Source organism: Bombina bombina, chromosome 2 (assembly GCF_027579735.1).
Source record: "Bombina bombina isolate aBomBom1 chromosome 2, aBomBom1.pri, whole genome shotgun sequence".
NCBI classification, from domain to species: Eukaryota; Metazoa; Chordata; class Amphibia; order Anura; family Bombinatoridae; genus Bombina; species Bombina bombina.
Window position 1 is genome coordinate 689,091,160 of NC_069500.1, and position 23,136 is coordinate 689,114,295.

The window sequence follows — 23,136 nt, forward strand, 5'->3', positions numbered from 1 at the left end:
AACATAATTTATGTAAGAGCTTACCTGATATATTAATTTCTTTCATATTGGCAAAAGTCCATGAGACCCACCCTTTTTATGGTGGTTATGTTTTTTTGTATAAAGCACAATTACATTTTCAGTTCCTTTGTTGATGCTTTTTACTCCTTTTTCTATCACCCCACTACTTGGCTATTCGTTAAACTGAATTGTGGGTGTGGTGAGGGGTGTATTTATAGGCATTTTGAGGTTTGGGAAACTTTGCCCCTCCTGGTAGGATTGTATATCCCATACATCACTAGCTCATGGACTCTTGCCAATATGAAAGAAATGAATTTATCAGTTAAGTTCTTACATAAATCATGTTATATATTTACAATTCTGCAAAATAACAAAATAAATAAATTTGCAAGTACAATGCAATGTTAGTGGTATTTTATGATTCTTTTTTTTAACGTTTTTCTTTCTATTTGTATTAACACAGACTTGCCATCTGGAAGTTACATTCAGGAGGATATTTCACATTGCTCCTACCTGTGTGAGTCTGGGAAGGACTGTTGTGATGTCATGGCGAGTTGCAAATGTGGCACTCACACTGGCCAATATGAGTGCATCTGTGAGAAAGGATACTATGGAAAAGGACTGCAGCATGAGTGCACAGGTCAGTGTAAACAACAACAATGGTTTGTAGTTGACAAAAAAAAATGGAAAACGAAAAACGAAGTAGTAGATACAAATGAGTTGGATATTTCCTTTGGTAAACAGAATGTTGTGTGCATTTTTTGAAAGCCAACAGGTTCATAACCTGGGTTATGTTTGCTTATTGGGGGCTGAACCTAAAATGGGCTGGCTCCTAAGCTTTAATTCCTGCTTTTTAAATAAAAATAGCAAGAGAACAAAAACAAATTGATAATAGGAGAAAATTAGAAAGTTGCTTAAAATTGCATAATCTATCTGAATCATGAAAGAAAAAAAATTGGGTTTAGTATCCCTATTTGAGATAGTGGCATACAATGACAAGCGATTGTGATAAGATACAAACATAACAGACTATAAAGATATAGTACAAGAGGAAGAGGGCCTTGCTTTGAAGAGCTTCCATTCTACTGGTTGAGGGTGCAGAGACATAATATTTGGGGTAGCTTGTTACATGGATTGTAGTTGCAGCAGTGAGTCAAGGCATTTTAAGATTTATTTTGGTTAGGATGAAAAGCAGAGGAGAAGATGGTAAGCCTCTCTAAATAAGTAGATTTTCAAGGAGCGTCTGAAGCTATACAAGGTTGGAGACAGTAAAATAAAAATTGCTATGGTTCTAGGAGAAACAAATAGTATCTTTTAGGTGACCTTGTTAGGAGAAAATTCGTTTTTAGAGGTAGCTATCCAAAAGTGTGCTACAGCATAATAATGTACTAATATACACAAAACCTATGATAGATAGGTGAGAAAATAAAACGCTGTTTAGCACATAAATAATTGTTGAAAAAACTTAACATTTATTAGTGCTTATTTAAAAAGACAACAGGATACTTGTGGAAATCTACTGCCACTAAAATAGTTAAAAGCACATCTCTGCCTGAATAGTTTGAAATGTATAGCGATGTTATGGTATGCTGCAGAATAACCACTATTGTTGGGGGTGACTTGAGATTAATTAAGTACATACAGTATTTAGGGAGCAATTTCCTCCCAGAACATCCACCCCACTCCGTATTATCCCTTGTTGACAGACAAAACATATAATTAATGTTGGACAAACAAACAGACAGAGAGCTAGTTAAAATTGAACACAGAAAACCCCTGACAAGGTCACATTTCACGTTACGCTTCCTCAGAGGAGGTGCGCCGGGCTACAGATTTCCTCTATTTATGTGTGTAAGGGCAACTCCTACTGTGACATCATGGAACGAGAGAAAGTCATTGATGGGTTCTTTATTCTGTCTTTTGAAAGAGATCCTATGATAGCGCTGCACTGTTCATTATTTGCTCAAATTAATTTTTTGAAAGAACTGGTAGTGACTGCTTATTGATTAATACAAGTGAAGGATGTGGGTGGCACCTCTTGGCTTTCTGTGTAACAGATTGGGATAATTCAGGAAATCTCACTATTAGTCCTTGAATAGGTGTATCCCACTAATAAACCTTGATTAATTGTGTATTTATAATTGATTCACAAACTACTAATAAGTTCAAAAATATTGATTACAATTTATTTTCTAATACCACATGTTAAAATACTTCTATATATCGGTTTAACCCCTTAATGACCACAGCACTTTTCCATTTTCTGTCCGTTTGGGACCAAGGCTATTTTTACATTTCTGCTGTGTTTGTGTTTAGCTGTAATTTTCCTCTTACTCATTTACTGTACCCACACATATTATATACCGTTTTTCTCGCCATTAAATGGACTTTCTAAAGATACCATTATTTTCATCATATCTTATAATTTACTATAAAAAAAATTATAAAATATGAGGAAAAAATGAAAAAAAACACACTTTTTCTAACTTTGACCCCAAAAATCTGTTACACATCTACGACCACCAAAAAACACCCATGCTAAATAGTTTCTAAATTTTGTCCTGAGTTTAGAAATACCCAATGTTTACATGTTCTTTGCTTTTTTTGCAAGTTATAGGGCCATAAATACAAGTAGCACTTTGCTATTTCCAAACCACTTTTTTTCAAAATTAGCGCTAGTTACATTGGAACACTAATATCTTTCAGGAATCCCTGAATATCCCTTGACATGTATATATTTTTTTTTAGAAGACAACCCAAAGTATTGATTTAGGCCCATTTTGGTATATTTCATGCCACCATTTCACCGCCAAATGCGATCAAATAAAAAAAATCGTTCACTTTTTCACAAATTTTTTCACAAACTTTAGGTTTCTCACTGAAATTATTTACAAACAGCTTGTGCAAATATGGCACAAATGGTTGTAAATTCTTCTCTGGGATCCCCTTTGTTCATAAATAGCAGACTTATATGGCTTTGGTGTTGCTTTTTGGTAATTAGAATGCCACTAAATGCCACTGCGCACCACACGTGTATTATGCCCAGCAGTGTAGGGGTTAATTAGGGAGCATGTAGGGAGCTTTTTGGGGTAATTTTAGCTTTAGTGTAGTGTAGTAGACAACCCCAAGTATTGATCTAGGCCCATTTTGGTATATTTCATGCCACCATTTCACCGCCAAATGCGATCAAATAAAAAAAAAAGTTACATTTTTCACAATTTTAGGTTTCTCACTGAAATAATTTACAAACAGCTTGTGCAGTTATGGCACAAATGGTTGTAAATGCTTCTCTGGGATCCCCTTTGTTCAGAAATAGAAGACATATATGGCTTTGGCATTGCTTTTTGGTATTTAGAAGGCCGCTAAATGCCGCTGCGCATCACACGTGTATTATGGCTAGCAGTGAAGGGGTTAATTAGGTAGCTTGTAGGGAGCTTGCAGGGTTAATATTAGATTTAGTGTAGAGCTCAGCCTCCCACCTGAAACATCAGACCCCCTGATCCCTCCCAAACAGCTCTCTTCCCTCCCCCACCCCACAATTGTCCCCGCCATCTTAAGTACTGGCAGAAACTCTGCCAGTACTAAAATAAAAGGTATTTGGCCCTTTTTTTTTAAAAAAAAAAAGAAGCATATTTACATATGCTGATGTGTACGATCCCCCCTTAGACCCCAACCTCACTGATCCCCCCTAAAAAGCTCTATAACCCTCCCACTCTAACTTAATGGGCGCCATCTTGGGTACTGGCAGCTGTCTGCCAGTACCCAGTTTAGAAGAAAAAAATGTTTTTTTTTTACATTTATTAAAAGTTTCTGTAGTGTAGCTTCCCCCCACACAAAACCAACCCCCCACCCCTCCATGATCCCCTCCATGATCACTTTTTGTGCTTAGATTAGGTCTTATTTATTAAAACATTTTCCGTAGTGTAGCGGTTCCCACCCGCTCCCGCCCCGTGCACGCGCCCGCCCGCCACCCTCCGTGCACACGCGCGCGCCCGTGCGCGCCCCCGACGATCGCGCCCCCGATCCCGCCCCCCCTTGACGTCATGCGGCACACCGATGGCCGCCCACCCGCCTCCCAAGTCGGCTCCCACCCACCAACGAAACCGGCCATCGATGTCCGGTGCAGAGAGGGCCACAGAGTGGCTCTCTCTGCATCGGATGGCCGTAAAAGGTTATTGCAGGATGCCTCCATATCGAGGCATCACTGCAATAACCGGAAAGCAGCTGGAAGCGAGCAGGATCGCTTCCAGCTGCTTTCCACACCGAGGACGTGCAGGGTACGTCCTCAGGCGTTAACTGCCTTTTTTTTGAGGACGTACCCTGCACGTCCTCGGTCATTAAGGGGTTAAGAAAACATATGTATACAGATATATACAATGCAATAATAATTTTGACACTGGTGTCCTAAATCTTAATAAGCATATGTCATTTCATTAATATACTTAAAACAAAATACTATACATACAATAGTAAAAAAGACTAGTATTTTACACCTCTTACGTATAAATGAATGAATACAATTAAAATACTGTACAATTTAACTCCTCTTTATATCTTAGCTGAAATTAGGAGCGGTTATTCTAACTGATAGTTATAACTCTCAGCTTCTCAAGCTTATTTTACTTTCTCTTTATCGAATCTCAATAAGAAAGTGTTACTTTATATCAGAGAGATTTTGAATCACAATGTTCCAATGTTGATTATTCTCTTCTCCAATATTCTTATATTCTCATATAGGAGATTTTCAGATGTTAGTAACAAAATGTTCCTTGTTAGAGTTGTATCTTTAGTAAAAGGAATTCATTTTAAAATGTAGTATTTGTAATACAGCTTATTTTATGTAGAGAGTTCTTGGAGTGTGCAATTAAGGGATGTAATTGAACAATGTAACCACAAAATCAGTTCATCAATGACATGTGTTTTTAACCACAAATTGTCTTTTTCTTATTTAAAGCATGTTGCATATTTCTTTCTAAGTTAGATCGTATAATGGTAATTTTGTGTGCAGTGGTTACAATTTACTCACTGTTACTTCGGCATTGCAGTTTTTCTTTCTAAGTTAGATTGTGCAGTGGTAATTTCATATACAGTGGTTGAAATTTACTCACTGTTACTTCGGCGTCCCCCGCCAGCCGACACACGTCTGAATTCGGTTAGATGATGCGTGTTTGTTCCATCCAATAGTGGATAACAGTTAAGTGTGAGCACTCTTTCAAACAAATTTACTTGGTTTCTTCAAACTCCTACCGCTTCATTCTTAGCAGATTTCAACACTGTGGTTATGGGAGTTCATCCAGGATCATAATGTCAGGAACTGTGAAAAAGAACGTCTACGCGTTTCAGCTGCTCAGAGCCTTTGTCAAGATGATCCTTCTTTCATGCTCCTCCTCTATATAGGGCTAGTTGTTAACCCTTCTGTGCACTTTTAATTGATTGTTCTTTGTCTTTTGTCTTCAAGTGTTTCCAGCGACTTTTCTTGTCATGTTATTTAGAGATAGTAATATGGAAAATAACTATTTAAACATTATTCATAACCGCTCCTTTCGATTATAATATCTTTTCATAACTTATTTATAACCGCTCCTTTCAATTATAACAATTTTCAGTTTGCAGAACATTACCCAAAATATAATAATATATACTATTATATAATAAATGTGACAGTGGATTTCTTAATGTTTTTTTTTTAGTCTACAATCAGCTCTAGCTATAAACTGAAAGTCTCTATAAATGATATCCTATATCTTCAAGAGTTAAAAGCTAAGTATTTTCTTATTCTATATCTTTTAGTTAGTTAGATTGTGTGTATGCTGTGGATAAGTTCCCATATATGTAGGCCTAGATTTGGAGTTCGGCGGTAAAAGGGCTGTTAACGCTCCGCGGGTTTTTTTCTGGCCGCACCATAAATTTAACTCTGGTATCGAGAGTTCAAACAAATGCTGCGTTAGGCTCCAAAAAAGGAGCGTAGAGCATATTTACCGCAAATGCAACTCTCGATACCAGAGTTGCTTACGGACGCGGCCGGCATCAAAAACGTGCTCGTGCACGATTCTCCCATAGGAAACAATGGGGCAGTTTGAGCTGAAAAAAAACCTAACACCTGCAAAAAAGCAGCGTTCAGCTCTTAACGCAGCCCCATTGTTTCCTATGGGGAAACACTTCCTACGTCTGCACCTAACACTCTAACATGTACCCCGAGTCTAAACACCCCTAACCTTACACTTATTAACCCCTAATCTGCCGCCCCCGCTATCGCTGACCCCTGCATTACACTTTTAACCCCTAATCTGCCGCTCCGTAAACCGCCGCCACCTACGTTATCCCTATGTACCCCTAATCTGCTGCCCTAACATCGCCGACCCCTATGTTATATTTATTAACCCCTAATCTGCCCCCCACAACGTCGCCGACACCTGCCTACACTTATTAACCCCTAATCTGCCGAGCGGACCTGAGCGCTACTATAATAAAGTTATTAACCCCTAATCCGCCTCACTAACCCTATCATAAATAGTATTAACCCCTAATCTGCCCTCCCTAACATCGCCGACACCTACCTTCAATTATTAACCCCTAATCTGCCGACCGGAGCTCACCGCTATTCTAATAAATGTATTAACCCCTAAAGCTAAGTCTAACCCTAACACTAACACCCCCCTAAGTTAAATATAATTTTTATCTAACGAAATAAATTAACTCTTATTAAATAAATGATTCCTATTTAAAGCTAAATACTTACCTGTAAAATAAATCCTAATATAGCTACAATATAAATTATAATTATATTATAGCTATTTTAGGATTAATATTTATTTTACAGGCAACTTTGTAATTATTTTAACCAGGTACAATAGCTATTAAATAGTTAAGAACTATTTAATAGTTACCTAGTTAAAATAATAACAAATTTACCTGTAAAATAAATCCTAACCTAAGATATAATTAAACCTAACACTACCCTATCAATAAAATAATTAAATAAACTACCTACAATTACCTACAATTAACCTAACACTACACTATCAATAAATTAATTAAACACAATTGCTACAAATAAATAAAATTAAATAAACTATCTAAAGTACAAAAAATAAAAAAGAACTAAGTTACAGAAAATAATAAAATATTTACAAACATAAGAAAAATATTACAACAATTTTAAACTAATTACACCTACTCTAAGCCCCCTAATAAAATAACAAAGCCCCCCAAAATAAAAAATTCCCTACCCTATTCTAAAATACAAATATTACAAGCTCTTTTACCTTACCAGCCCTGAACAGGGCCCTTTGCGGGGCATGCCCCAAGAATTTCAGCTCTTTTGCCTGTAAAAAAAAACATACAATACCCCCCCCCAACATTACAACCCACCACCCACATACCCCTAATCTAACCCAAACCCCCCTTAAATAAACCTAACACTACCCCCCTGATGATCTTCCTACCTTGTCTTCACCATGCCAGGTTCACCGATCCGTCCTGGCTCCAAGATCTTCATCCAACCCAAGCGGGGGCTAGACATCCACTGAAGAAGTCCAGAAGAGGGTCCAAAGTCTTCCTCCTATCCGGCAAGAAGAGGACATCCGGACCGGCAAACATCTTCTCCAAGCGGCATCTTCTATCTTCTTCCATCCGATGACGACCGGCTCCATCTTGAAGACCTCCAGCGCGGATCCATCCTCTTCTTCCGACGACTAGAAGACGAATGACGGTTCCTTTAAGGGACGTCATCCAAGATGGCGTCCCTCGAATTCCGATTGGCTGATAGGATTCTATCAGCCAATCGGAATTAAGGTAGGAATTTTCTGATTGGCTGATGGAATCAGCCAATCAGAATATAGTTCAATCCGATTGGCTGATCCAATCAGCCAATCAGATTGAGCTCGCATTCTATTGGCTGTTCCGATCAGCCAATAGAATGCGAGCTCAATCTGATTGGCTGATTGGATCAGCCAATCGGATTGAACTATATTCTGATTGGCTGATTCCATCAGCCAATCAGAAAATTCCTACCTTAATTCCGATTGGCTGATAGAATCCTATCAGCCAATCGGAATTCGAGGGACGCCATCTTGGATGACGTCCCTTAAAGGAACCGTCATTCGTCGTCTAGTCGTCGGAAGAAGAGGATGGATCCGCGCTGGAGGTCTTCAAGATGGAGCCGGTCGTCATCGGATGGAAGAAGATAGAAGATGCCGCTTGGAGAAGATGTTTGCCGGTCCGGATGTCCTCTTCTTGCCGGATAGGAGGAAGACTTTGGACCCTCTTCTGGACTTCTTCAGTGGATGTCTAGCCCCCGCTTGGGTTGGATGAAGATCTTGGAGCCAGGACGGATCGGTGAACCTGGCATGGTGAAGACAAGGTAGGAAGATCATCAGGGGGGTAGTGTTAGGTTTATTTAAGGGGGGTTTGGGTTAGATTAGGGGTATGTGGGTGGTGGGTTGTAATGTTGGGGGGGGGTATTGTATGTTTTTTTTTACAGGCAAAAGAGCTGAAATTCTTGGGGCATGCCCCGCAAAGGGCCCTGTTCAGGGCTGGTAAGGTAAAAGAGCTTGTAATATTTGTATTTTAGAATAGGGTAGGGAATTTTTTATTTTGGGGGGCTTTGTTATTTTATTAGGGGGCTTAGAGTAGGTGTAATTAGTTTAAAATTGTTGTAATATTTTTCTTATGTTTGTAAATATTTTATTATTTTCTGTAACTTAGTTCTTTTTTATTTTTTGTACTTTAGATAGTTTATTTAATTGTATTTATTTGTAGGAATTGTGTTTAATTAATTTATTGATAGTGTAGTGTTAGGTTAATTGTAGGTAATTGTAGGTAGTTTATTTAATTATTTTATTGATAGGGTAGTGTTAGGTTTAATTATATCTTAGGTTAGGATTTATTTTACAGGTAAATTTGTTATTATTTTAACTAGGTAACTATTAAATAGTTCTTAACTATTTAATAGCTATTGTACCTGGTTAAAATAATTACAAAGTTGCCTGTAAAATAAATATTAATCCTAAAATAGCTATAATATAATTATAATTTATATTGTAGCTATATTAGGATTTATTTTACAGGTAAGTATTTAGCTTTAAATAGGAATTATTTATTTAATAAGAGTTAATTTATTTCGTTAGATAAAAATTATATTTAACTTAGGGGGGTGTTAGTGTTAGGGTTAGACTTAGCTTTAGGGGTTAATACATTTATTAGAATAGCGGTGAGCTCCGGTCGGCAGATTAGGGGTTAATAATTGAAGGTAGGTGTCGGCGATGTTAGGGAGGGCAGATTAGGGGTTAATACTATTTATGATAGGGTTAGTGAGGCGGATTAGGGGTTAATAACTTTATTATAGTAGCGCTCAGGTCCGCTCGGCAGATTAGGGGTTAATAAGTGTAGGTAGGTGTCGGCGACGTTGAGGGGGGCAGATTAGGGGTTAATAAATATAACATAGGGGTCGGCGATGTTAGGGGTAGCAGATTAGGGGTACATAGGGATAACGTAGGTGGCGGCGATTTGCGGTCGGAAGATTAGGGGTTAATTATTTTAAGTAGCTTGCGGCGACGTTGTGGGGGGCAAGTTAGGGGTTAATAGATATAATACAGGGGTCGGCGGTGTTAGGGGCAGCAGATTAGGGGTACATAAGTATAACGTAGGTGGCGGTCGGCAGATTAGGGGTTAAAAATTTTAATCGAGTGGCGGCGATGTGGGGGGACCTCGGTTTAGGGGTACATAGGTAGTTTATGGGTGTTAGTGTACTTTAGGGTACAGTAGTTAAGAGCTTTATAAACCGGCGTTAGCCAGAAAGCTCTTAACTCCTGCTATTTTCAGGCGGCTGGAATCTTGTCGTTAGAGCTCTAACGCTCACTGCAGAAACGACTCTAAATACCGGCGTTAGGAAGATCCCATTGAAAAGATAGGCTACGCAAATGGCGTAGGGGGATCTGCGGTATGGAAAAGTCGCGGCTGTAAAGTGAGCGTTAGACCCTTTAATCACTGACTCCAAATGCCAGCGGGCGGCCAAAACCAGCGTTAGGAGCCTCTAACGCTGGTTTTGACGGCTACCGCCGAACTCTAAATCTAGGCCGTAATGTTTTTAATATATTTTTATCCTTTAAATCCTTTATCTAAAAATCTATATTTCTAATTCTAAAGTTTAGATTATTTTAAGTTATTTCAAACTCTGGATAAGACGGTCTTAGTTCTCTACCAATTTTTTTATATTTTTTTTTTAGAATAATTTTTTGTTTTTTTATTTCACTATAAAATTCAGGTCCAATTCACTATTAAGACCTGCTGGTATTAGTGTTCCAAAGTTGTAGATGAGCTTTGCTTCTTGTCTCAATAGTTTTTCTTCCATATTCCCCCTTCTTCCATCCTGTATTATCTTCTTAAAGTGTCAGTAAACGATAGCGCTAGACATTGCACATATACTCTTAGTATGTCTATTTCATAACGAATAATCCTTTTTTTTTTAAACGGTTATATATTAAGATATAAGATGTTTTACTTATCTGTTCTAACCGTTGATAAAGCCTTTATTCTCCGCCCAGCCATCCGCAGCAGCTATGGGAGTTATTATTTTTCGCTAAGTCAATCCCATGGGCCGGTCTAAAACAACCCCCGTTCCTCCCACTAACGCTCGTTCTCAATCTTTTTTTTTTTTACCTGTCGATCAGCACCGCGCATGCGCAATTTAAAATTTCGGCAACACAAGGCTAAATACAAGATCGCTATTGACGTCGGACGGATACTGCCCCTGTCAATCAAAGAACGCGCGTCCCTGACAGTAAAAAAACTGTGCGGACGATATACAATGGATTGGAAGCAATCAAGCGGTGATGCAAATAACATTTTAAAACACAACGTGTTAGGCGGACTTCGTTGCCGAATGAGATCTTATGTTTGTGAAACATTTACTATTAGTCATACACATTGGATTTTAATAAATTTATGTTTTTTGACATTTTTGACATGCAGCATTTAGAAATATATAAAGAAAATTCTTAGGTTTACTGTCCCTTTAATACCCCAAAACCTCAAATCCTCTATTCTCCCTTAGAGTACTTCTAGAACGTGTCTATATAGGGTAGTGTCTTTCCTGCCATGTTCAATTCCTAATAAATGTTCCCTTATGCGATCCCTTAGTTTCCTGCTCGTCTGGCCAAAATACCTCAAATTACAATTGCATTGCAAAAGATATATTACATTAACATCTGTGCATCAAATTATTCCATTATTTTTTTTTAAATGTCCTGTCTTATCTGATTTAATATTTTTTTAATTTAGTACTGAATTTGCATGACTTACATTGTTGACAAGGAAAGAAACCTTCTATTATATCTCCCTTGAGGTCTTTTACACTGCCATTAGGTGTCATTTTTTTTCTTTTTATATTCACTGAGAGCTAGTATGTTTTTTTAAAGTTTTTTGCTTTTTTATAGATGAATTTAGGATTCCTTCCAAGTGTGTGTCCAATTATTGGGTCTTTCAAAAGAAGATGCCAGTGTTTCTTCACTACTTTCTCAAATATTTTGTATTGTGATGAATATGTTGTTATTATTGGAACTTCTAAATGTTGATTATTTTTCTCCCTTTTATTCATTTTTGGTTTCTTCTTTAATATGGAACTCCTATCTACTTCTTTTATAGTTTTAGCCATTTCTTCTATTCTTTTTCCATTGTACCCTTTTTGTTTGAAAAAATTGCATCACTGATATTAAAAATTCCCTGTATTTGTTTTTCTTCTATTTTAGTTTTTTCAGTCAATTTTCCCTTTCCTCTACCTCTGTTCCCTCTCTTCGCCTTTTTCCTTTTCGGGGGATCGTGAGTTAATTCTCTGCCTATCTCTAAAAAATCTTTTGATGTGCTCAGTTTTTCAATGGTCTTATTTGTATAGTCCCTTTCTTCTTCTAGGGTTTAATATCTATTCTGTACTGGAATTCTCCATTCTTTTTCCATTCTGTTTCCCCTATTTTCATAACTTGGGTAATTTTTTCTCCTCATTTTTATGTGGTTGAAAATTTGGTTTGGATCTGTTCTCAATTTCTATATTGTTATCCTTCTTTTTGCTAAAAAGGATCAGATTTTTCTTTATGTTTTCTTGCTCTTGTCCTATTGGACCCTCAATTCTATAGTCCTCTTGATCCCTATGGAATTTACTCCATTTTGTTTTTAGTATATCACGTTGCAGGTCCTCTAGTTTCCTAATCAGCTCCTTTTGTTTATTATTGTAAATGATATCCTTGCTTCTTGAGTCAAGGATGTTTTTATGTTTTGTAATATTTTCCCCTAGTTCATCTAGTGCTTAAGTTCTAGCCTTAATAATAACCCCAATTAGGTCTTTTGATGCTTTCTCTAAAATATCAAACCACTCATTCTTTAGAGAAGTGTTTAATTTGAACGTGCAATCTTTCTTCAAACGTAGGCCTCTAGGGACTAATCCTAGTTTTACATATTTTTGCATAAATTTCAATTCTGTGTTAATCTTAATTTCTTTAGTTAATAAATTGTCTAAACTATGTAAACTAATATTTGGTTCTTGCTCTGTCATTGTGTGGATAATATTTCTCCAACATAGGTGTGTCCGGTCCACGGCGTCATCCTTACTTGTGGGATATTCTCTTCCCCAACAGGAAATGGCAAAGAGCCCAGCAAAGCTGGTCACATGATCCCTCCTAGGCTCCGCCTTCCCCAGTCATTCTCTTTGCCGTTGTACAGGCAACATCTCCACGGAGATGGCTTAGAGTTTTTTAGTGTTTAACTGTAGTTTTTATTATTCAATCAAGAGTTTGTTATTTTAAAATAGTGCTGGTATGTACTATTTACTCTGAAACAGAAAAGAGATGAAGATTTCTGTTTGTAAGAGGAAAATGATTTTAGCAACCGTTACTAAAATCGATGGCTGTTTCCACACAGGACTGTTGAGAGGAATTAACTTCAGTTGGGGGAACAGTGAGCAGACTTTTGCTGCTTGAGGTATGACACATTCTAACAAGACGATGTAATGCTGGAAGCTGTCATTTTCCCTATGGGATCCGGTAAGCCATTTTTATTACAGAAAGAAAAAAAGGGCTTCACAAGGGCTTTTTAAGACTGTAGACATTTTCTGGGCTAAATCGATTTATATATAAACATATTTTATACTCCATAGCCTTGAGGAATTATTTTAATCTTGGGAATTATGTAAAATAACCGGCAGGCACTGTATTGGACACCTTATTCTCTAGGGGCTTTCCCTAAACATAGGCAGAGTCTCATTTTCGCGCCTCTATTGCGTACTTGTTTTTGAGAAGCATGACATGCAGATGCATGTGTGAGGAGCTCTGATACATAGAAAAGACTTTCTGAAGGTGTCATTTGGTATCGTATTCCCCTTTGGGCTTGGTTGGGTCTCAGCAAAGCAGATACCAGGGACTGTAAAGGGGTTAAATATAAAAACGGCTCCGGTTCCGTTATTTTAAGGGTTAAAGCTTCCAAATTTGGTGTGCAATACTTTTAAGGCTTTAAGACACTGTGGTGAAATTTTGGTGAATTTTGAACAATTCCTTCATACTTTTTCGCAATTGCAGTAATAAAGTGTGTTCAGTTTAAAATTTAAAGTGACAGTAACGATTTATTTTAAAACGTTTTTTGTACTTTGTTATCAAGTTTTTGCCTGTTTAACATGTCTGAACTACCAGATAGACTGTGTTCTGAATGTGGGGAAGCCAAGGTTCCTTCTCATTTAAATAGATGTGATTTATGTGACACAAAATTTAGAGAAAATAATGCCCAAGATGATTCCTCAAGTGAGGGGAGTAAGCATGGTACTGCATCATCCCCTCCTTCGTCTACACCAGTCTTGCCCACACAGGAGGCCCCTAGTACATCTAGCGCGCCAATACTCCTTACTATGCAACAATTAACGGCTGTAATGGATAATTCTATCAAAAACATTTTAGCCAAAATGCCCACTTATCAGCGAAAGCGCGACTGCTCTGTTTTAGAAAATACTGAAGAGCATGAGGACGCTGATGATATTGGTTCTGAAGGGCCCCTACACCAGTCTGAGGGGGCCAGGGAGGTTTTGTCTGAGGGAGAAATTTCAGATTCAGGGAAAATTTCTCAACAAGCTGAACCTGATGTGATTACATTTAAATTTAAATTGGAACATCTCCGCGCTCTGCTTAAGGAGGTGTTATCCACTCTGGATGATTGTGAGAATTTGGTCATTCCAGAGAAACTATGTAAAATGGACAAGTTCCTAGAGGTCCCGGGGCCCCCCGAAGCTTTTCCTATACCCAAGCGGGTGGCGGACATTGTAAATAAAGAATGGGAAAGGCCCGGTATACCTTTCGTCCCTCCCCCCATATTTAAAAAATTGTTTCCTATGGTCGACCCCAGAAAGGACTTATGGCAGACAGTCCCCAAGGTCGAGGGGGCGGTTTCTACTCTAAACAAATGCACCACTATACCCATAGAAGATAGTTGTGCTTTCAAAGATCCTATGGATAAAAAATTAGAAGGTTTGCTTAAAAAGATGTTTGTTCAGCAAGGTTACCTTCTACAACCAATTTCATGCATTGTTCCTGTCACTACAGCAGCGTGTTTCTGGTTCGATGAGCTAGAAAAGGCGCTCAATAATAATTCTTCTTCTTATGAGGAGATTATGGACAGAATTCATGCTCTCAAGTTGGCTAATTCTTTCACCCTAGACGCCACTTTGCAATTGGCTAGGTTAGCGGCGAAAAATTCTGGTTTTGCTATTGTGGCGCGCAGAGCGCTTTGGTTAAAATCTTGGTCAGCGGATGCGTCTTCCAAGAACAAATTGCTTAACATTCCTTTCAAGTTTGGCCCTGACTTGAAAGAGATTATCTCTGATATCACTGGGGGCAAGGGCCACGCCCTTCCTCAGGATAGGTCTTTCAAGGCCAAAAATAAACCTAATTTTCGTCCCTTTCGCAGAAACGGACCAGCCCCAAGTGCTACGTCCTCTAAGCAAGAGGGTAATACTTCTCAAGCCAAGCCAGCCTGGAGACCAATGCAAGGCTGGAACAAAGGAAAGCAGGCCAAGAAACCTGCCACTGCTACCAAGACAGCATGAGATGTTGGCCCCCGATCCGGGACCGGATCTGGTGGGGGGCAGACTCTCTCTCTTCGCTCAGGCTTGGGCAAGAGATGTTCTGGATCCTTGGGCACTAGAAATAGTCTCCCAAGGTTATCTTCTGGAATTCAAGGGGCTTCCCCCAAGGGGGAGGTTCCACAGGTCTCAATTGTCTTCAGACCACATAAAAAGACAGGCATTCTTACATTGTGTAGAAGACCTGTTAAAAATGGGAGTGATTCATCCTGTTCCTTTAGGAGAACAAGGGATGGGGTTCTACTCCAATCTGTTCGTAGTTCCCAAAAAAGAGGGAACATTCAGACCAATCTTAGATCTCAAGATCCTAAACAAGTTTCTCAAGGTTCCATCGTTCAAAATGGAAACCATTCGAACAATTCTTCCTTCCATCCAGGAAGGTCAATTCATGACCACGGTGGATTTAAAGGATGCGTATCTACATATTCCTATCCACAAGGAACATCATCGGTTCCTAAGGTTCGCATTCCTGGACAAGCATTACCAGTCCAAGGGGCATTGCAGTAGTACCTTACTTGGACGACATTCTGATTCAAGCGTCGTCCCTTCCTCAAGCAAAGGCTCACACGGACATTGTCCTGGCCTTTCTCAGATCTCACGGGTGGAAAGTGAACGTAGAAAAAAGTTCTTTATCTCCGTCAACAAGGGTTCCCTTCTTGGGAACAATAATAGACTCCTTAGAAATGAGGATTTTTCTGACAGAGGCCAGAAAATCAAAACTTCTAAACTCTTGTCAAATACTTCATTCTGTTCCTCTTCCTTCCATAGCGCAGTGCATGGAAGTAATAGGTTTGATGGTAGCGGCAATGGACATAGTTCCTTTTGCGCGAATTCATCTAAGACCATTACAACTGTGCATGCTCAGTCAGTGGAATGGGGACTATACAGACTTGTCTCCGACGATACAAGTAGATCAGAGGACCAGAGATTCACTCCGGTGGTGGCTGTCCCTGGACAACCTGTCACAGGGGATGAGCTTCCGCAGACCAGAGTGGGTCATTGTCACGACCGACGCCAGTCTGGTGGGCTGGGGCGCGGTCTGGGGACCCCTGAAAGCTCAGGGTCTTTGGTCTCGGGGAGAATCTCTTCTCCCGATAAATATTCTGGAACTGAGAGCGATATTCAATGCTCTCAAGGCTTGGCCTCAGCTAGCAAAGGCCAAGTTCATACGGTTTCAATCAGACAACATGACGACTGTTGCGTACATCAACCATCAGGGGGGAACAAGGAGTTCCCTGGCGATGGAGGAAGTGACCAAAATCATTCAATGGGCGGAGACTCACTCCTGCCACTTGTCTGCAATCCACATCCCAGGAGTGGAAAATTGGGAAGCGGATTTTCTGAGTCGTCAGACATTTCATCCGGGGGAGTGGGAACTCCATCCGGAAATCTTTGCCCAAATTACTCAATTGTGGGGCATTCCAGACATGGATCTGATGGCCTCTCGTCAGAACTTCAAGGTTCCTTGCTACGGGTCCAGATCCAGGGATCCCAAGGCGACTCTAGTAGATGCACTAGTAGCACCTTGGACCTTCAAACTAGCTTATGTATTCCCGCCGTTTCCTCTCATCCCCAGGCTGGTAGCCAGGATCAATCAGGAGAGGGCATCGGTGATCTTGATAGCTCCTGCGTGGCCACGCAGGACTTGGTATGCAGACCTGGTGAATATGTCATCGGCTCCACCATGGAAGCTACCTTTGAGACGAGACCTTCTTGTTCAAGGTCCGTTCGAACATCCGAATCTGGTCTCACTCCAACTGACTGCTTGGAGATTGAACGCTTGATCTTATCAAAGCGAGGGTTCTCAGATTCTGTCATTGATACTCTTGTTCAGGCCAGAAAGCCTGTAACTAGAAAAATTTACCACAAAATATGGAAAAAATATATCTGTTGGTGTGAATCTAAAGGATTCCCTTGGGACAAGGTAAAAATTCCTAAGATTCTATCCTTTCTTCAAGAAGGTTTGGAGATCTGCAAGTTCCTTGAAGGGACAGATTTCTGCCTTGTCTGTGTTACTTCACAAAAAGCTGGCAGCTGTGCCAGATGTTCAAGCCTTTGTTCAGGCTCTGGTTAGAATCAAGCCTGTTAAAAACCTTTGACTCCTCCTTGGAGTCTCAATTTAGTTCTTTCAGTTCTTCAGGGGGTTCCGTTTGAACCCTTACATTCCGTTGATATTAAGTTATTATCTTGGAAAGTTTTGTTTTTGGTTGCAATTTCTTCTGCTAGAAGAGTTTCAGAATTATCTGTTCTGCAGTGTTCTCCTCCTTATCTGGTGTTCCATGCAGATAAGGTGGTTTTACGTACTAAACCTGGTTTTCTTCCGAAAGTTGTTTCTAACAAAAACATTAACCAGGAGATAGTCGTGCCTTCTTTGTGTCCGAATCCAGTTTCAAAGAAGGAACGTTTGTTGCACAATTTGGATGTTGTTCGTGCTCTAAAATTCTATTTAGATGCTACAAAGGATTTTAGACAAACATCTTCCTTGTTTGTTGTTTATTCTGGTAAAAGGAGAGGTCAAAAAGCAACTTCTACCTCTCTCTCTTTTTGGATTAAAAGCATCATCAGATTGGCTTATGAGACTGCCGGACGGCAGCCTCCTGAAAGAATCACAGCTCATTCCACTAGGGCTGTGGCTTCCACATGGGCCTTCAAGAACGAGGCTTCTGTTGATCAGATATGTAAGGCAGCGACTTGGTCTTCACTGCACACTTTTACTAAATTTTACAAGTTTGATACTTTTGCTTCTTCTGAGGCTATTTTTGGGAGAAAGGTTTTGCAAGCCGTGGTGCCTTCCATCTAGGTGACCTGATTTGCTCCCTCCCTTCATCCGTGTCCTAAAGCTTTGGTATTGGTTCCCACAAGTAAGGATGACGCCGTGGACCGGACACACCTATGTTGGAGAAAACAGAATTTATGTTTACCTGATAAATTACTTTCCCCAACGGTGTGTCCGGTCCACGGCCCGCCCTGGTTTTTTAATCAGGTCTGATAATTTATTTTCTTTAACTACAGTCACCACGGTATCATATGGTTTCTCCTATGCAAATATTCCTCCTTTACGTCGGTCGAATGACTGGGGAAGGCGGAGCCTAGGAGGGATCATGTGACCAGCTTTGCTGGGCTCTTTGCCATTTCCTGTTGGGGAAGAGAATATCCCACAAGTAAGGATGACGCCGTGGACCGGACACACCGTTGGAGAAAGTAATTTATCAGGTAAACATAAATTCTGTTTTTTATTCTTAGTGATTGATTTATCAGTGGCAGTGAGTAGGTTGTCTCTAATGGTAAATATATCCATTTATACTAAAATTAATATTTAGTGTACGTGAATTATAGTGAAATTGGGGAATTTTTATACGCAAGTATATTGTGATGAGAAAATAATAGTAATACTAATTATGAGTGTATTCGCAGTTATAGTGACTGGTTATTGGTTGGTTGGAATGATTGACGTGCATGTGGGACATTGGGAGTAGATTGATCGATTGCTGGGGATGATTGATATATGTGTAAACCAGTGGAAAAAGGTCATTCATAGTGAAAAAGAAAAAAAGTAAAAAATGTTGATACATTATTACTTTCTTAGGACATTCATAACACTATTTGAAACTATAGTATTTAAAAGTTACATAAGTTTCTTTTTTTTAACAATATTGCTTGTTCACATTTCGCTTTATTTTGCCAATGGTGGTATTTTCATTCTTGTATTCTTAGAGGTATATGTACCTATTTATATGTGTAAATAATAGCTGAAATGGCTGATAAAAAAATAAAAATAATAATTTAAAATTTTTTATGTTTAACCCAAGAGCAATCGTGATATTAAGATTGGTGTAGTTTGAATTAATGTCTAGTGAGAAATATGGTGAGAGTAAAAAGGAAATGATGAAGAGAGACTAATGTGATGGGATCATACTTTAAAATTGTGATTAAAATAAGTGTAAAGGTTTTTTTGGTGCTATAATTAGGTGACTTTCTGTTGAAAATATGGATCCTGTTAAATAAAACGAAGAATGTATATTTGTGAGAAAAACTATATACAGTATATTACAAAACACATTGGGAATATGATGTACCATTGATATACACATGCCCACACATATGTGGGTGCACATTTAAATGCCCCTAAACTCTAGTGATTTAAGGAGATCTTGAAAGAAAATATATATATATATATCTATAGGGAATGTGATGAATGAAGTGTTGACTTATAAGTATACATATACACTCATGTAGGTGTCTATATATGCTCCCTGATTTCCTGTGATTCGTGATGATATTTAAAAAAAATTGGGTATTAAACTAGTACTGGTATGATATGATGTTGGTGGTATTTTATTTTTAATACAAATTGTAGTTGTTATAATCATTTAATCCAAATGGTTTAACACTGTTCAGAAGGTGGATCCATCTGCTTTTTATCTGTTATAATAATTGATCGAAGTTGCCTCCCCATATTCCGAATGTTGCTTTTTGTATTACTGCAATCTTAAGTAATTTTTCATTATTGTTGTGTTTTTGGTTGAAATGTCTGGCTACACTGGTTAGTGTTTTGCCATCTGATAAATCTTTTTGTGCATTGCGTATATTTCGACAGTGTTCAGATATGCATTTACTGATCTATCAGGTCGTCATACCTGTATAGAACAAATTACATGGGCATTTTAATACATATATTACCGCTGATGTTGTGCATGAGAAATAATTGGACAAATTGTGTGTGTAATTATACTTGTCTTTAATGTGCTATTTGAGATAGGGGTATACAATGATAAGGGCTTGTGATAAGATACAAACATAATAAACTTTACTGAAATTGTACAAGAGGAAGAGGGCCTTGCTTTGAAAAGCTTACATTCTACAGGTTGAGGGTGCAGAGACATAAGATTTGGGGTAGCTTAGTCACATGGATTCTAGTTGCAGCAGTGAGTCAAGGCAACCAGAGGAGAAGATGGTAAGCCTCTCTAAATAGGTGTGATTTTCAAGGAGCGTCTGAAGCTTACATGGTTGGAGACAGAATGATGGAGTGGGGTAGGGAGTTCCAGAGGACAGGAGCAGCACGTAAGAAGTCTTGGAGGCGAGAGAGCCACGTAGAGATAATAATAATAGTGTTTGGATGTGAGTGCAAATGTAGGGCTATATTACAAGTGGAACACTAATTGATTGCTCTCCAGTAAATGGACAAATTTGCCCGTTTGTGGGAGAGCAATAATTAACCAGCCAATACAAGTAGCAATTAGCCCCCCGGAAATTAACCAGAGATTAGAGCTCTGGTTAATTTTCTAAAAGTGCTCCAAATGCCCTCAAAATAGAGGACATTGTAGTTTTTTATTAAAAAAAAAAAAAAATTACAGCATTTAAAAAAAAAAAAAAAAAAAAAACTGCACTAGGCAGTCTTGGGCTATAAAGTTGAGGGGAGTGGGGTGTTAGAAAAAAATGGTAAAGTGCCTTTAAATTGCGGTCTATGGGAACTGTGTGTTCGCATAGACCGCAATGTAAATATATATGATTATATACATATATATGTATGTGTATATACACATATTAACACATAAATATATATGTATATATTCATATACATATATATTTCAAAATGCTGCCCATCACTGCGCAAGGTACTAATGCAGCCTGTGATGGCATCAGAATGAGGCTCCATAGGAGTCTATGGAAGTGCACTCTCGTGAATGCAATGCTTCCTAGTAATGCGAATGCAAAACTTGCGTTCACATTGAGATTAACTTGTAATACCAGCGCAAAACGATATTTAGCACTCCACTTGTAATCTGGCCCATAGTTGGGAGTGAGAATGTTGAGTGCTTTATAGGTTAGGGTTAATAGTTTGAATTGTAATCTAAAGTGTATGGGGAGCCAATGTTGAGACTGGCAGAGTGGAGCAGCTGATGTAGATCGGTGACTTTAGGTGGATGAGTCTGGCTGTAGCATTCATTATTGATTTGAGGGGGATAGGTGCTGTTTGGGAAGGTCATTTAGAAGTAGATTGCAGTAGTCAATGTGTGAAAAAATGAGAGAATGAATTAGTATTTTTGTAGTTTCTTGAGCAAGAAAGGGTCGAATTCTAGAAATATTTCAAGAGCTTGTGTAGTGAATGTGACTTCAGAGTCAAGCGTGACCTCAAATCGGTGAATCTGGAATAAGATGGTGAAAATAGAGTTTCAAACTGTTAGAGAAATGTCAGGTGTCGAATGATTCAAAGAGAGGGGGAAAAGAAGCAGCTCAGTTTTAGATATTATAGAGATATTGTACTCTAATTCCATTTAAATGCATTTTGACTGGTAGAGACAACTTTTACATCTATGTATGGAGAGATAAAAAAACCTCACGACAAGTAAAAAAAAATACAAATATTTATTAAGAACAGATAATCTGTTTTTATGTTTTATTCATGTAGGTTATTTTGTGAGAAAGTGATTTATTTTTTGTGCTAAATTATTTTGAGGAAATTATTATATTGAGAAAATCCATTTCTTGATGGTTTCCTAAAATAATTGATGACGAATACGTCAAGAGACAGCATTTCTTTTTTTAGTCATATCTTTAGCTACATAAACTTGTAGTCTAAGATTTTAATGTATGATGAAAAATCATTTGTTTTAGGAACTGAAGACACATTCAACCCCTCAACAAGGATAGAATTTGTCTTTTATGTTTGGAGACATAAAAAGTACAGCATAGATATTCTGTGACCACTTTAAATGATTTATGCATGTGTTAAAGCTTACATAAATGTTGTAAAAGTCCACTCCAGACAGTTAAATGCTTTCTGCAATAGTGACAGCATTTTATAGTTAAGATTTATTTGCTCTTGGCAGCATCAAATTATTTACAGTCATTTTTACTTCTAGCATGACTTAGCATTTTAAATCAAGGAATTTAAGGCTTCAACAGAACAATTGTGTTACTATTAGTTAAAAAAGTGTACGTTTTAACCCTCAATAATTACTCACTCAGGGCTAGATTACAAGTGGAGCGATATTAAGCGCTTTCACTAGAGCGCTAATTGCGCTAGAAGTAAACTTTTTGCGCGCATCGAGTTTGCGCTCGTATTTTAAGTTGAACGTAAAAAGTTATCACGCTTGTGCTAACCCTTACGCACCCAAACAGCTTACTTCTAGCGGAATTAGAATATTGCGCACGATAGCCTATTTCCGATAGATGTCAATGGAGCAAACCCGAACTCATGTTCTCAAGGCTGCTAACATGACATGAAGAGATAAATATTTCACTTTGCAATGTTCTTCACATAGAACAATATGGTCTATTTATTCAAAAAAATGTATCTATATATTTTTATGGTAATTTTGTAAAGAATAAATATATATATTATATATATATATATATATATACACCTATATATATATATTAGGAATATCTTTTTATAAATACTTAGAACATATTCTGCTATAGCTGCCGGTACCCAAGATGGCAACAAATAGGTAGAGGGGGGAGGGTTAGAGAGCTGTTTGGGGGGGGATCAGGGAGGTTGGGAGCTTAGGGGGATCCTACACTGCAGAAAATATGGTGGCATAAAATATACCAAAATGGGTCTAGATCAATACTATATATATAAATATGTACATGTGAAGGGTTATTCAGGGATTCCTGACAGATATCAGTGTTACAATGTAACTATCGCTAATTTTGAAGAAAAAAAAATGGTTTGGAAATAGCAAAGTGCTACTTGTACTTATTGCCCTATAACTTGCAAAAAAAAACCCCAAATAACATGTAAACATTGGGTATTTATAAACTCAGGACAAAATCTAGAAAATATTTAGCATGGGTGTTTTTTGGTGGTTGTAGATGTGTAACAGATTTTGGGGGTCAACATTAGAAAAAGTGAAAGTTTTTTTTAATTTTTTGATCATATTTTATAAAAAAAATTATAGTAAATTATATGATATTATGAAAATAATGGTATCTTTAGAAAGTCCATTTAATGGCGAGAAAATCAGTATATAATATGTGTGGGTACAGTAAATGAGTAAGAGGAAAATTACAGCTAA

The 23,136-nt window shown here is 38.2% G+C and overlaps 1 protein-coding gene across 1 annotated transcript in view; it reads left to right on the forward strand.

The window, feature by feature from the left end:
* SVEP1 (sushi, von Willebrand factor type A, EGF and pentraxin domain containing 1) overlaps positions 1-23,136 on the forward strand; it is an 802,056-nt gene that overhangs the window by 136,596 nt on the left and 642,324 nt on the right. Inside the window, exon 3 of the mRNA XM_053702672.1 lies at positions 464-640. Within this exon, the coding sequence (XP_053558647.1) occupies positions 464-640 (177 nt within the window). The remainder of the gene's footprint in view (positions 1-463; positions 641-23,136) is intronic.